The sequence below is a fragment of the Macrobrachium nipponense genome, chromosome 13, assembly GCF_015104395.2.
Source record: "Macrobrachium nipponense isolate FS-2020 chromosome 13, ASM1510439v2, whole genome shotgun sequence".
In the NCBI taxonomy this organism is placed as follows: domain Eukaryota; kingdom Metazoa; phylum Arthropoda; class Malacostraca; order Decapoda; family Palaemonidae; genus Macrobrachium; species Macrobrachium nipponense.
Window position 1 is genome coordinate 22,979,773 of NC_087206.1, and position 17,500 is coordinate 22,997,272.

A 17,500-nucleotide genomic window follows, 5' to 3' on the forward strand; every position below is an offset into this window, starting at 1 on the left:
TAAATTTTTCAACATTACTTTGAAAAAAGTATATAGCGATATATTATATTTTATATATGAAGATATATAGTTATATACTAAGTATATTTAAGATATATAAAACAAAAAATGTTATTTTTATGTAACTATTACTTTTTTTATGTATAAATCTTTCAACATTATACATTTTCTCTTACAGCTTAATTATATATATATATATATATATAGATATATATATATATATATATATATAATATATATATATATATATTATATATATATATATATAAATATATTATATATATATATATATGTATATATATATATTATATATATAATATATATATATATATATATACGTAGATCCTCTGCATTTTCGTTAACTCGGACATGAAAGCCCTTCAAAATCGCAACAAAATATAGTACCTTTTTTTTATAAATAGAAAGACCGATGGGACTAGAATTGCGGTGCTTTTAGTAAGCTTAGTCTTGAGGGAAGCAAGGAGGAACAAAAGAGTGGATTCCCTTACAGAAAGAAGCCTAAGACCCCCTTTTGAAAACGAGTAGATTACAAGGAATCGGTTCTGATCAATATGCTGTTGATGTAGCTGGGGCATTTATCAAAACAGAACTAAACAGAAAATTTGTTGTTTCATATAAGCATTCATTTCTTCTTTGGAAAAATTTTGGTGTCTGGAGAATCAGTGTTTTCTCCTGTTCTAAGTCAATAGTTTTTGGTACTTTTCCTAAAGTTCCCTGGAAAAATTTGGATTTTATCATTTTTCCTCTCGTGGCTTATCCTAATTAATTAAAAGTCACCTACTGATGCTGTGGTGGATGCATCAAGGGATTCCTTCTTTTTAGCAACAAATGGCTTGCAGATTCCAAGCTGCAAAAGCAACAGAATTGCAGATCCTGCAGCGACCGCAAGAAATGAGTCTATCGTTAAATGGAGGGGGAAAATAAGATGCTGATCTTTTTGCTGCTGCTGCCAGTAATTAGCAGATCCTGTGTCTGCTGCAGTAAACGACGTCCTAAACCTGTGGGAGGCAGCATTTTGCGGATCCTGTGTAAGTGGCAGATAATGAACCTCCTAATTCTGTCATAGGCAACATTTTGCTGATCCTGTGTAAGTGGCAAATAATGAACCTCCTAATCCTGTCATAGGCAGCATTTTGCAGATCCTGTGTAAGTGGCAGATAATGAACCTCCTAAGCCTGTGGGAGGCAGCATTTTGCTGATCCTGTGTAAGTGGCAGATAATGAACCTCCTAATCCTGTCATAGGCAGCATTTTGCAGATCCTGTGTAAGTGGCAAATAATGAACCTCCTAATCCTGTCATAGGCAGCATTTTGCAGATCCTGTGTAATTGGCAGATAATGAACCTCCTTATCCTGTCATGTGCAGCATTTTCCAATCCTGTGTAAGTGGCAGATAATGAACCTCCTTATCCCATCATAGGCAGCATTTTGCAGATCCTGTGTAAGTGGCAAATAATGAACCTCCTAATCCTGTCATAGGCAGCATTTCGCTGATCCTGTGTAAGTGGCAGATAATGAACCTCCTAATCCTGTCATAGGCAGCATTTCGCTGATCCTGTGTAAGTGGCAGATAATGAACCTCCTAATCCTGTCATAGGCAGCATTTCGCTGATCCTGTGTAAGTGGCAGATAATGAACCTCCTAATCCTGTCATAGGCAGCATTTTGCAGTTCCTGTGTAAGTGGCAGATAATGAACCTCCTAATCCTGTCATAGGTAGCATATGGCAGATCCTGTGTAAGTGGCATGTAGTGAACCTCCTAATCCTGTCATAGGCAGCATTTTGCAGATTCTGTGTAAGAAGCAGAAAGTGAACCTCCTAATGGTATCAGAGGCAGCATTTTGCAGACACTGTGTAAGTGGCAGTAATGAACCTTCTAATCCTGTCAGAGGCAGCATTTTGCTGATCTTGTATGTGTGGCTGTAATTGAACCTCCTAATTAATTCTGTAGTGACAGGATTAAGGACCTCCACATCATGTGGAAGAGTCAGCATATGAATAGTAAATCCTGCGACACAGACAGCAAGTGGATTTGCAGCTATTTTGCCGATGCAGTAGACTTCAGTACCCCAGTAGGTTTATAAGGCCGTTAGAAAACCGCTGGTTTGGGTCTGGTGAGTGCTCAGAAGGGTGACCGCTAAGAACATACGCCCATGAACACCCTCAGGGTGTTATAGTGTTGACAGAGAAAGAGTTTTGCTATTATGGTGAATCCTTATTATACGAGTAGGTTACTCACAACCTCCTCTTTCTCAACTAGAATCAAAACTTCTTGCGAACTTTAATCTCATCCGTATGTGGTTTCATTCGCCCTCGAAATCCGAAACTATTTTAGTCATTATAGCCAATCGATCGATGAATATTAATAGAAAAAGAAAAGGGAGGCACAAAAAGATTGTAGTCTTTCTTTACAGAAAAACTTTGTGGATGCTTCAAGACAAAATCACAGTTCCCCCTAATGTATTCTAACCGCTCTTCTGCAGCGGCGTGAGGCCTCATCATTATGGTAATTGATATTTACTTTTAGAGCTTTCCAGAGTAAAATTGACCTTTTTATTTCTCTCCCAAAGGAGAGAATTAACATATTCATACGGTTTCGTCCCCTTATGTTTTTCTTTTAAGAGAGATATTACCTGCCTGAAGAGCAAAAAATTCTTTGAAAAATAGTGCATGTGAAAATTAAAAAAGAAAATGTTTCAGAAATATTCAGCTTGAATATATAGGTTCATCAGAATCTCCTTTATCAAGTTTATTAAAAGGGATTTTATTCGTTATTTTCTTCTTTTTGCTTGTCTCCTCTAGAACTAAAGGTCAGTAAACTCCCTTCATATGAAGAGTAGGTCACTCTCAATAATAATAATAATAATAATAATACTAATAATAATAATCACTTTTATGCAGATATTAATTTTACCTCTTCCTTTCACATTCTTTTCCTCGTTTATTAGCATAAGATTAGTTTCTGGAAATTTGGAACGAATGTTTTGAAAAAAAATTTTTTAAACAGGTAACTCACAAATTAATGCAATACCATTGATAAAAGAATTTAGATATAATATATATATATATATATATATATAATATATATATATATATATATATATATATATATATATATATCCAGATGTCACGGCAGAATGTTTTCAGTCAATTAACTCTTTTGACGACCTTTAAATCGTTGCTCCCAATAGTATTCAAATGTAATAACTAAAAAACATATATACTTCATATATGACGCGATGATGACGGGTTCCTGTCCTCGGGGCTTATTAAAAGCATTGATGATTGTTTAACTAATATATATATATATATATATATATATATATATATATATATATATATATATATATATGTGTGTGTGTGTGTGTGTGTGTGTGTGTGTGTGTGTATGTATAGTATTGTATATATGTGTAGTGTATATATATATATAATCTATATATATTATATAATTATATATAAGTTGATGATAATAATATAATAATAATAATGATAATAATAATAATAATAATAAAATAATAATCTAAAACAACGACATTAAGACTTACATTAAAAAGATTTAAAAAGCTAAAAACCTAAATAACATCAATAGTAATAATATTACTGATGTCTTTTTTGCAAATTATTATTATTATTATTATTATTATTATTATTATTATTATTATTATTATTATTATTATTACTACCCGGTGAACCACCCTAAAACATCCACGTCAAAACACGGCCACAATCACAAAATAGGACGGTTGGTTCATCCTGCTCATCTTCTGCTTTCGGCGTGAAGTGTCACCGCAGCTAATTGATGCAACGTAATGCCTAGCGGTCCCATTTGATGAAATGAGGGTACGAACAATAGAATAAGACCAGATCACACATCACTTGCCATCCTTCAGACTATCGTCCTGCCTACCACAGCTGCTGTTGCTGAAGTGTGTGGGATCCAGATGCAGTTTTTTTTTTCTCTTTATCACTTCTCTAACTACAGTCTTTGTTAGACGTACTCACGCACACGCACACACACACGTGTGTAATATATATATATATATATATATATATATATATATATATATATATTATATATGTGTGTGTGTGTGTGTGTGTGTGTGTGTGTGTTTGTGTGTGTGTGCATATATATTATTAAGTTTTACATTTTCACGCATGAATTTTTTATACTTGCAAATATTAAGCCATAGATATCACTTGATATCGAAATTACTGTGTCTTGGCAATAACCAATACCCAAAGAGATGATAATATATTATATATATATATATATATATATAATATATATATACCTAATATATATATATTCTATACATACTACATACATATATATATATATATATCATATATTATATATAATATAGATATATATATATATTATATTTATATTTATATAATATTTATATATATTATATATATTATATATATATATAATTATTATATTAATATATATCATATAATTATATATATTTATAATATAATATTTATATATATATATAATTAATTTTATAAAAAATATTATATATATATCCTAGTATACACCTACATACATACATATACATATATATATAATAGGATATAGTATAGATATAATATATATATACATACATACATATATACATACACATATGTGTGCATGTATGTAAGTGTGCGTGCATGCGTCTGACAGACTAGTTAGACAAGGGATAAAGGGAAAACAATGCAGAAGGGGAGGAAGCAACGCACTGCAGCAAAATCAGAAGCTGTAGGCAACACGGAAGTCTAAAGTATGGCAAGCGAATTGTCTGATCTGGCCTTATTCCAATTGTATTCGTATCCCCATTTCATCAAATGGGACCCCCAGGCATTACGTTCCATCAATTAGTCCCGGTACCACTTGACGCCGAAAGCAGATGGTGTTTAGGCAGAGCCAGTCGTCCTACTTTGTGTTTCTAGACGGCCGTGTTTTGACGTGAATGCTTTTATGGTGGTTCTGTGGAATAACAGTGATGAAAATGGTAATTTTGAAACGGGGCAAACAGCATCAACAGCAACAACAACAACCGTGAGAAAAGTAGATTTCGCAAAGTGTGATACGATAATAATAATGGTAATTTGAAATAACGTCATCAAGAACTGAAATAAAATGAATGATGAAATTCATCTTTACAATATTATCTATGATTATAATAATAATAATCATTTTATACGTGTAAATAACATCAGTAGCATTAACATTAATAACTGTACGTTTTAAACAATAGTATCAATAACAACAGCAATAACAAAAGCAATAATAATAATAATGATAATAATAATAATTATTCTTATTATTACTTGAAACAACGACATCAAGATCTGCAGTATCAAGAATAAGAAATTAGATTGTGAAAAACATCAATAGCAATGACATCAATAGAAGGGAATTTTAAACAATAAAAAAACAGCAATTAGTATGAGCACAGCCAGTAGTGTCATAATCTTTTGCAACGGAATGAAGTCAAATCAATCAGTCGGTGTTTTCATTCTTTTCATGCGGTTATGTATTTAAAAATAATGTTTGTGTTGTTTGGTATTGGCATGAAACCTATATTTCTGCCGTGTGCAAGTCTCACAAACAATTGGTATCCCACAAACAACGCACAAACTGTACTACCAGTCCCAGGAACGGCAGAGAGCCAAAGCTCATAAGAAGATTATGAGTCAGTGTATCAGCGCGCGCGGTTATTCAGTTTCATTTGCTTTGTTAATCAGCAATTACGGCCAAATGATATGACTAATTACCGTCATTTGGGTATAGCAAAGCAAATGAATAATGACGGTGGTACGCTCATCGATAGAAATGACGAGATTAACCGGCCTAATTTCCTTTGACATGCGGTAATAAACCATCTCTTTGGATTTAGCCAACCAGGGGAATATCCGGTTAATAATGATGGTTATGACTCGAAGTGATATTAAGTCTGAATTTTCTGTGCCCTCTCTTTTATCTCTATCAAAAAAGCAATTAAAAAACGCGCCAAAGAATTCGAGTTTTCTTTACATCGTATAATACTGTATAAAACTATGACCGGCACCGGCAGCTCTCCAGTCCTGTTGCTCACCAGATGCAGTAGCGTGAGGTTCGATCCATGCCTAACTTTAACCTTCAGTGAAATAAAATCTAACGAGGCTAGAGGGCTGCAATTTGGTATGTGTGATGATTGGAGGGTGGTTGATCAACATACCAATTTGCAGTCCTCTAGGATCAGTAGTTCTTTAGATCTGAGGGCGGACAGACAAAGTCGGCACAATAGTTTTCTTTTACAGAAAACTAAAAGGGTCCGTTATCATTGTTGTAATAATGTCATCATAACACGTGTTTTGAAAAATATCTTTTATGACTCAACCGAGAGAATATTCGCGTAATGATGACAACTGTCACTTCAAATGGTGTTACATCCGATTTCTGTTGGAAGAATTTCAGGATTGTCTTTAATATAAAAAAAAGATCATTATTGCTTTGTTGTCTTCATATCTCATATTTTAAAACACATCTTTAAGACCCAACCAGGGGAATATCATCGTAATGGTAATAATTATCGATTCAAATGATGTTAGTGATGATTAATGTTACAGAATTGCATTGCTGTCTCTACATTCCGAATAAAAATCTTTCCTTGTAATCGTTTTAATATTTTCATAGCAGGTATTTTCAAACATCTTTACGACCAAACCAAGGGAATATTCGCGTGGTGCAATGCGTTATGATGATAATAATGAATTACTTCATGTGATGTCAAGTCTCATTTATATTGCAGTGTCAATGGACTCTTGTGTAATCTGAATAAAAAAAAATTCTTATAATTTAAATCACTCCTTGATGATCAGATTTATTCACATTTTCGGAAAGTGTCGAGTGCAGATGATTTCTCTCGAAATGTATGCCAGAGAATGTATGCCACTTAGAATCCATTTGCCAGAGCTGATTCTTTCTTCTTACCAAAAATCCTTCTCATCTTACTTCCCAGGAGCCTCAAGAACAACAGGACGAGGATTCATCGGAATCTCTTCGTCGCCATGGTGATTCAGGTCATGATTCGCCTGGTCCTGTACATTGACCAGGCTGTCATTCGGGGTCACATCGTTGGGCAGGCGCCCTCGAGCTCCAATGCTTCCAGACAAGGAATTGACAACACTGTGAGTACAGTAACATTTTTGTTAAAATTTTTATACATTTTAATGTATTGCCTTTTGGAGATAGTCCAGTATGATTATTCGTGGTTTGTTTTAGGTAGTGAGTGCCGTCGATAAAATTATTTTTTTAAAATTTGTTTTGGCATTTTTCATTTTGTGTTTAAACACTGTGAGTACAGTAGCATTTTTGTTAAAATTTGTTATACATTTTAATGTATTGCCTTTTGGAGATAACCCAGTATGATTATTCGTGAATGTTTGTCTTAGGTAGTGAGTGCTGTCGTTGAAATTATTTTAAAAAAATTTGTTTTGGCATTTTTCATTTTGTGTTAAACACGGTGAGTGTAGTAGCATTTTTTTTATTTGTAATACATTTTAATGTATTGCCTTTTGGAGATAACCCAGTATGATTATTCGTGAATGTTTGTCTTAGGTAGTGAGTGCCGTCGATGAGATTATTTTTTTTTAATTAATTAATTTATTTTTTTTTGCATTTTTTCATTTGTATTTAAGCACTGTGAGTACGGTAACATTTTTTAAAAATTTGTTATACATTTTAAATGTATTGCCTATTGGAGATAACCCAGTATGATTATTCGTGAATGTTTGTCTTAGGTAGTGAGTGCCGTCGATGAGATTATTTTTTTTTATTTATTTATTTATTTTTTTTTTTTTGCATTTTTTATTTTGTGTTTAAGCATTGTGAGTACAGTAACATTTTTTAAAAATTTGTTATACATTTTAATGTATTGCCTATTGGAGATAACCCAGTATGATTATTCGTGAATGTTTGTCGTAGGTAGTGAGAGCTGTCGTTGAAATTATTTTTTAAAAATTGGTTTTGCATTTTTCATTTTGTGTTTACCCGTTGGTACGAGACGTCACCATAGAATAGTTTTTCAGGCGAGTTTTGTGGTAACCTCGTTTTTTCAGAATAATTGCTATTTAAAATTTCCGGATTCCTGTAACATCCGCTACAAAAGGAGAGTTTCGAGCAGAGACAGAACAGACAAAAATCTTTAATCTCTGTGAACTTCCGTATTCACCCCAACATGTATAAATTACTGATGCGTTTACAAATCTTTGTAATGAAAAGTCTACAACAATAAGTGGGACGTAATGAATTACAAATGTTTGAAGAATATTTATTTCCATTTTTGTTATACATGAGGTACGATTAATTGAACTTAATGAGGAATTACATTAATTCTAATCTCTGAGAGGATTTAAATGCGAGACGTCCTGAATATTTTGTCGGTGTGGCGGTGAAATGAGTGGTCGTGGCAAATGATTAGCCAACAACTGTTTCTGGGCTTAGAAAACAGATATTATTATAAAAGATTTTATCTATGTAACAAAAGGGTAAGTTTAGAAACTGGTAGAAGTTGGAAAAAGTCTTTACATGCTTTATAAACACTGATAAGATCACGAAAATTAATGTCGCTATTAATAGTAGTCTAAATATTATTATTATTATTATTATTATTATTATTATTATTAGCTGATATGTATAACGAATAAAACCAAAAAGTCATTAATCCACCAAGCAACTCTCCTACGCATACAATAACTTGGTGGCGAAGTAGTGAAGAGTTGAATAAAAAATAAATAAATAAATAAATAAAAATACAATGCAAATCAATAAAAATGAATCAACATATGAACATAACCAAGCAAAATGAGCTTGAACGTAAGGCAGTGTTGCATGAAAAAAAGAATAAGAGAAGTGATATAAGCAAACACCCTTTTTAATAATTCTTTTGTGCAGCTTTTTGCTGAAACCCTAATTCATCGCCTTCACACACAAGTAAATTCCCGTTGACCTGCAGAATTCAACTTTCGCCAAAATACGAGAATGATGAATAGCAAACGAACCAATTATCGGAAACATGTTACACCGATATTATTGGTGATGTTACGCCGCTGGTCTGACATTTATGGCGTCTTTTGCTGAATGAGATATTTTGATTGGAATCAGGAAAAGGCAGATTGGAATCTCGGAATTAATCCAATGTCGATGAAGTCTAAATTCCCCTCGTTCAGGAAGTAATTGGTGTAACAGATTTTTCGATGAGCTAGTGTAGTAGTAGTAGTAATAGGCGGGATTTCCCTTTGAAACGGCTCCCTAGCTCGGTTGATTCCCACTTGGTTTGTGTTTAAGTTTTGTTTGTCTCTGTAATGCCATAGATCTCTTATAAATTCTTTGCTATTTTCAATGTCCCGTTCAGCAGATCTGTAAATAAAAGTATATTAGCTATCAGTTCCTCTTTACGCGTCTGTTACATTCCTGCCATCGCTAAAATGTATTGGTGATTGGGAAATATTTCAATATAAATAGCAGCAAAAGGAATTACAATATAACAAATACCGATGTATCATGAGTTCATTTTTTCTCTTTTTAACCTTTCATGATATGAGCGTTAATCTAAACAGTTATGACATTCATACTGTTATGTTATGGGATGTAATGACAGATATGAACTTGCAATCAGTCAGTAAATCGGACATTGATGAGTCGTTTTGGAGAATATGACATATTTCTGTCTGAGGCCGAGAAAGAGGAAAGTGGAATTTCTAAATTCACAAAACAATGACGTGATCAAAGTACTTGCAGTTCATGAATTTATTGCTGTTATGAATTGATAAAATGCTACGTATTTTTTAAATGTCAGAGATTGGTGATATTTTAGTGAATGTGATATTGTTCATATGAATAATGGAAGAATGATATTAGATTTTCAAAATAATGTTTGGTATCGACGGAGACTTAATTGCTCGTAGTGATTCTATAAAACGTTGATATTAATTTTTGCAGTAAAATCCAAACCATTTTTTTAATGCTGTAAAGCTCCGACCATTATTTGGTAAAAAAAAAAATGTAAGTTACTGTTAAACCTCGCAATTTATGTGTTTAGGGATTGTTTAGTAATCTTCTAAGATAATCAAATCCAAGTGGATTTTTCTCGTTTGTCCGACCCGGGTGGGGGCGGGGTAGGCACGAGATAAGGAGGGTAAGGGAGACATGATACATGTATCCACCCTCCTCCTGCAAACCTTCCGGGGACGGGATGGGTAGGGGATCGGGAGGGAGAGGAGACATGACGGGCAGTGGCGGGTTCCATGCAGCGTAGCACGCACCATCAACCTTGTTCCAAGTAGATTCTATGGAAAAGGGTTATTTTGAGAGAAACGACCACTTATTGAATAACTGATTGATCTTGGTGGTTAACCACTGGCGTCCCGCAACCTCAGTTATTGGTATCAATGATATATTCTTTGTTAAAGTAATTTTCCGATGAAGATAAATTATGGAAGATTTCTTGACAATACAATTCACCCAACACACGCCCACCTGTAGATACTCTTGCACCTTGCTATAATAAACTTGTAAAATTACTGATCAAGATAAACTTTAAATAAGAAAATAGATAGAAAATAAATCGGAGAAAAAAATTGAATATTGCAAAGGGGAGCTGCTTCTTTAATGAACAAACTTAGAAACTCTTAATTAGAATGAAACACTAAAGTTAATGAACTACTTATTTAGGAGAGTCTGATGAGGTAGAGGGGTAAATGGCCCAATACTCACTTAGAAATGAACAGTTCTCAGAGTTTGAGAGAGTTCCTCAGCATAGCTTGTGCTTCTAACATCTTTTGATATAATAGTAATAATAGTAATATTAATAATAAAGAAGAAGAAGAAGAAGAAGAAGAAGAAGAAGAAGAAAAAAGTAAAAGAAAGAGAAAAAGAAAAAGAAATAGAAGAAGAAGAAGAAGAAGAAGAAGTAGTAGTAGTAGTAGTAGTAGTAGTAATCGTAGTAGTAGTAGTAGTAGTAGTAGTAGTTAATGTTAACAAGCATGGCAGCCTTATTGGAATTGATTTTGTACAAGGTCTTGTCAGTTCTTACTGTTCTCTTTTCTTCATGGCCGACATCTGCTAAGAGCTGGCCGATGTAGTCCAAAGTCTGGATAAGGTGGGAAAAGCATAGATTGGCCAGCTCTTAGCAGATATCAGCTTAGCTTGACAGCTTGAAAGGAAAGACAATAGTAAGAAGCATTGAAAAGGCCTTTTAAACAGACATGCTTATAAGAGGGTCTACTTGCTTATAAAGAGGGTCTACTCCCTTCAGATAATTGCAGTAGTAGTAGTAGTAGTAGCAGCAGCAGCAGCAGCAGTAGCAGTAGTAGTAGTAGTAGTAGTAGTAGTAGTAGTAGTAGTAGTCGTAGTAGTAGCAGCAGCAGTAGTAGTATTAGTAGTAGCAATAATAGCAGAAAAATAACAACAGCAAAAAATAATAATATTAAAATACCCCCCAGAATTGTAAAGATAACAGTAGTGGGAACTTCCTGTTGCAAACACAAGAGCAACAAATTAATAAAATAATAATAATAATAATAATAGTAATAATAATAATAATAATAATAATAATAATAATAATAATAATAATAATAATAATGCAGCTTTAAGTGAATCCCACTATTTGCGTTGGCTGTCAGTTAGGACAAGACTGACATTAACCACGTTTTCCAAAAGGAAAAATGAGAGAGAGAGAGAGAGAGAGAGAGAGAGAGAGAGGTGGGGGTGGGGGTAGGGGGTTATGTTGTTAAATGGGATGTTATTTTGGGAACAATAGCCCAGAAAAACATTTATAAACTGCTTCATGGGAGTAACTCAGGGTATCATGATTTGGGAAAACATTTCAGAGAGAGAAGAGAGAGAGAGAGAGAGAGAGAGAGAGAGAGAGAGCCGGGACGCAACGTCTTTTCAAACTAGCCGTCGAAGTTTGGCAATATCCAACGCCAGGATCCTTTAGTAATTAACGGGACTGTAAACCCCCGAGATTAACGGGACGGACCAGGCCAGGCTTTTCAAATTAAAGGGCTCAGTGACAGTGAGGTCAACGGTCAGACTTTCGAAAAGTATATATTTTTTTTAGGGGGGGATGCTTTTTTTGTCGCCTTTCTTTTTTATTGGGTTTTAGTGTTCGGTAAAAGAAAACTATAGAGATGGCTATTTGTCTGTCCGTCTGCCCTCAGATCTTAAAAACTGCTGAGGCTAGAGGGCTGCTAAATGGTACGTTGATCATCCACGCATCAAACATACCAAATTCCAGCTCTCTAAGCCTCAGTGGTTTATATCTTATTTAAGGTTAAAATTAGCCATGATCATAGGTCTGGCAGCGCTTTCCGGAGGCGTGCGACACACCCTCACGCTTCCGCATCTAGGTAGCAATTGAAGCGCTGCCGGTCGCAGACTCGCAGCTGAAAGTTTTCTACCAGCACATAACGATGTCAAAAGAAAACTTGATTGCGCAGAAGAACCTTCGGAGCATTTTATAATTATTTAATTTTGTGTTCAGATGATTTTTAAATCTGTTGGAAGTAGATAGAGGAGATATTTAACAGGGGACTTGTTTAATAAGGGCAAGTTAGTATTCTGGTAGACCTATTAATAGGCAATAAGGAACTCCAAGGATGTAAAGTTTACATACATGCACAGGAAACGAACGGTTTTCATATATAATATATATAAATATATAATATATATATATATATATATCATAGATATTATTAATATTTAATTATATATTAATAGGTATTATATACACACACACCGCGCACTTGTTTCTTTGCGCACATATGGATTTGCGTTGTACCCCTGTATTTTTACCACGAATCAAAACGCCAAAGCTTGTCCCTAATTCTGGCAGGCTTGCTAACGCTGTTATTTTATTTTAGTCGAGCAGAGGGTAAACAAATCCTGTGCAATATAGCCACTGCACTGCCAGTTAAATAAAAGAGGGTCGGGGTTGTTCTGCCTGCGTTGGCAAAGGAAGCCCGAATGCTTTTTAGTCTGCCATGGAAAAACATCGGGAACTTTGCAAGTTAATGAGTATGTGTTTGTGAGAGTGGTCGTTTGCGTTTGTGGGTGTGCATGCGTGAGTGTGCGCGTTTGTGTCGTTTGTGTGTGTGCTGTATTTGAGAGAGAGAGAGAGAGAGAGAGAGAGAGAGAGAGAGAGAGAGAGAGAGGGGAAAGGTGAAATAATAATTTATACTACTGAAAATACCCTTTCGAACATTTTTGCAATTTTAATGGTATATATATATATATATATATATATATATATATATATATATATATATATATATATATATATATATCATATATAATATATATACACATACATACACAACAGCACACACACACACACACACACATATATCTATATTAATATATATATTATATATCTTTATATATATAAATATATATATATATATATCTATCTATACATGGAATATAAATTTGTAGAACAAGGCATTTTGAATTGCCAGAAAAATTCATTCATCTCTCTCTCCTCTCTCTCTCTCTCCCCCCAAACTCTCTCTCTCTCTATCGCTCTCTCTCTCCTCTCTCTACAATTTTTTTTGCTCTGGAAATTTTGTAGATAATCCAACAAAAATGTCAAAGTAAAAAAAAAAAGGCATTTTCAAAAAGAAAAGCGAAAAATCAATTTAATTCTCTCTCTCTCTTTATCTCTCCACTTTTTTGTGGACACAGCACAGACACACACATATACATTATAGATATATATTATATATATATATATATATATATATATATATATATATATTATATATAATATAAAAATAATATTATATTATATGTGTGTGATGTATGGTGGTGCGGTTGTGGGTGGTGTGTTGGTTGTGTATGTGTATGTGTAAGTATGTTATATCACAAAAAATGTAAAAGAGGAAAGAGGAAAAAGATGAGCGAGAGAGAGAGAGAGAGAGAGAGAGGAAGAGAGAGAATGAAATTGATTATTTTTCGGGCTTTTGAAAATGCCTTTTTTTTACATTGACCTTTTTATTATTCTACAAATTTCCGGCGCAAAAATAAAAAGTTGTAGAGAGAGAGAGAGAGAGAGAGAGACAGACAGACAGACAGACAGACAGACAGAGAGGATGAATGATTTTCTACAAGGTTTCATATTTCCGTTTAAAATATATATATATATATATATATATATATTACTATTATAATATAAATATAATATATATATATATTATATATACTTATATATGTGTGTGTTATGTAGTATATAATAGAAATTATTATATATATATATAGATATCTATATATATATATAATTATATACATATATATTCATATATATTATATATTATATATATAATATATATAATTATAATATATATGAAAGAAGGTTGGATAAGTTACTATGAGCATATTCTCATTAGTTTTCTCGAAAACAAGTTTAGAATAGCATTTAGTTACAGGTTTAATGCCTCCGCGATTCTCTATATGTAATCATCTTTGTGAAAATATAAAGTGCAATTCAGTAATAACAAGAACAACTTTAGTAATAGTAATGGTGATAAGCCTTTATGGTTTATGAAGTCAATATATACCCTGAAGTCAACAAGGTGGAAATTATTGAAATAACTTAGATACAAATTAAAACAAAAAATAAGAACTACATTAAGTAAGTGTTGCCACTTCAATTTTACGATATTTATTACGAAACTTTTGAACGGGTACAAAAAACAAAAAACTATTATTAACCAAAAGAATTAATATGGAAAACGGAGAGCGTAAGAAATATTGTATACAGGCCTTATATATATATATATATAATATATATATATATATATATATATATATATATATATATATATAAATATTTATATATAATATATATTATTATATATATATAATATATATATGTGTGTGTGTGTGGGTCGTGTGTGTGTGTGTGTGTGTGGCTGTGTGTGTATGTGTGTGTGTGTGTACCCTATATGTGTATGTTTATACATACGTATAAACAGGTGATAATATTTCCGTCAGACAAGACTAAATCACTGAGCGTAGGCTAAAGAAACGAATACAGTTCAGTGGTAGGTAGCTACAAAATGTAAAATACAGCGAACATCCAGGATAATTTTAGCTCATCTTACCCAGCTGCATCAAAGCAAATCTTCACGAGTTTAATCTCGTAGTCCCTTGGGAACCATGGCTCCGCGCCACGAAACTCGATTATTTGCTGCCCTAGTGTCTTCGCATTATTATTGAAGAGGGGACTTCGTCAAAGTCCCTACTGTAGGCGTTACTCTGAAATGCATTTAGCCATTAACTTAGAATCTTGGAACTCCTGAGATGAGTTGGGGCGAAGACGATTTTTCACGGAAGTCCTAATCATTGAACTGGGACACAAAGGAACAGAAAGCAACAAAGTTATATTACGATCATTAAAAAAACAAAACTTCGTTAAAGTAAAACTTCACAGAAGCTAGAAAAAAGTAAACAGTCTTTACTAAGTAATTTGCTCCTTCGCAAGCGAGTCTTCATTAATATCAAAATGATTTCACTGTGTTTAGATGTGTGAAATCTTCTGTTTCTTCAATAAAACCCTCTTAGTATATAGAATATATATATATATATAATATATATATATATATATATATATATATACATATATATACATATATATACATATATATATACATAGATATATATACATATATATATATATATATATATATATATATATATATGTGTGTGTGTGTGTGTGTGTGTGTGTGTGTGATACATAATTAGTTATCAAATGGGTGACTCCCATTTTAGTTCATAATCTATATGTTCTTTTATTTTATATTTATTGTCCTGTACGTATAAGGGTTTAAAATTCGATTCGTTTGTCTGTATATAGAAACATATCGAAAAATGAGATCGTAATGATCGTAATTAAGCTCCTTTGCGTAGGCGTGAAAAAAAAGAACACCCTCAGACGAAAAATAAAACAATCGAAGTCATTAGCAGTAAACGGGCGAATAATTGGGGAACAGTTGTCTGCTTCGCTTCGCTTGTCATTACCACCGACGTTCCTCTTTAAAAAATCCTCTTTTATAAGCAGGATTTTTAAGCATTCTCCGCTCCTCTTCAGTTTTCATCAACATACTTTTATTGTGGCAAGCGATTGAGCGACAAGCGTTCGATTTTTTTTAAAGGTTGGGCAGTTTAGATTGTCCTGATATAATTTTGACTATATCATCTTCATCGCATTCAGCTTCACATGACGCAAAATATTTACTTGAAATTTTGCCACTCGTGTCTTTCCTGTGCCGTCTCTTCCACCAATCTCCGCTTTTCTCCAGCCTCCCTTCTCATAGTTCTCGTCTCTAAGTAAGTCTGGGGGTCGTTCAACTCCTATGGCGCCTACAAGAGATCAACTGACAGTTTTGCTTACAGTTCTACACGGCATTGTGCGAAGGACATGTCCAAGCCATCTCTATCTCCCATTCACCATTATCCAATCTACATATCGGATTTCTGTAGTTGCGCGTATAATATCATTTCTAACCCTGTCTGGCCATCTAACCAAGAAAATAATTTAGAACTAGTTTTATTGCTTAACCAATACCTATGTCAGCATGGTGACAGATCATACTATACTCGTGTATTATCTTACTTTTGTATGTAATCTCAGTCTAATTGAGTTCTTCATCTTATTCAGCCTGTCTTTTTTTTTCACTCAATTTAATCAGAGTACCTGTAATGGATTGTACCTTTCCTAGATATTTGAAAGATCCAACCTCATTAATTCCCCCCACTTCCCCCGCCCCAATGATTTTTCATCCCTTTGTGCGTATTCAGTCCCCAGTCCTTCTGTTTTCCTTGAATATATTTTGATTCCACCCTCTCTAGATACATAACGTTAAACAAGCTTTGTAAGTCTTGTGATGTTCAATGAAAACAGCATCCTTTGCATATTCTAAGTCGGTCGAGTTTCTATCGTTACTCCAATCTAATCCTTCTCTTTCATCTTCGACCACTTTTCATTAAGAAATCAGTGGGAAGGGAGAGTAGCAAAGGTGCAATAACATTCCTATTTAATAGATATTCACGGCACAAGGCCGCCCCCCCCCCCCCCCCAACCCCCCCCCACCCCCCCCCCCCCCCCCTCCTATCAACATTACCCCCAGACCGTTCATAATACTGGTCTTAGGGAGCTGTCAAATGCCTTCCCGTATTCAATGAAAACCATACACGACTGAATAATGTCCCTACACAAATATTTTATCTGTGCAACTCCTTGCCATTTTACAAAACGAGCCTTTTTCATCCCTAAGCTTTTTATGACTTTCTCCCGCCTGTTGATAATAAGCATCATGAATATTTTCATAGCAGTCGACGTTGCCACATTCAGTCATCTCACTTTCCTTTGGTACCGTATCTCTGACTGCCAATTTCCGGTCATCAGGCTTCGTATCCTCATTCCACTTTCTACAAATCCGTGTAGTTGATA

The 17,500-nt window shown here is 33.8% G+C and overlaps 1 protein-coding gene across 2 annotated transcripts in view; it reads left to right on the forward strand.

Moving 5' to 3' along the window:
- The window catches only part of LOC135225685 (PDF receptor-like), a 478,368-nt gene that overhangs the window by 392,085 nt on the left and 68,783 nt on the right, over window positions 1–17,500 (forward strand). For both annotated transcript variants that reach the window (XM_064265032.1, XM_064265031.1), the window contains exon 7: window positions 7,010–7,178. In XM_064265032.1, the coding sequence (XP_064121102.1) occupies window positions 7,010–7,178 (169 nt within the window). The remainder of the gene's footprint in view (window positions 1–7,009; window positions 7,179–17,500) is intronic.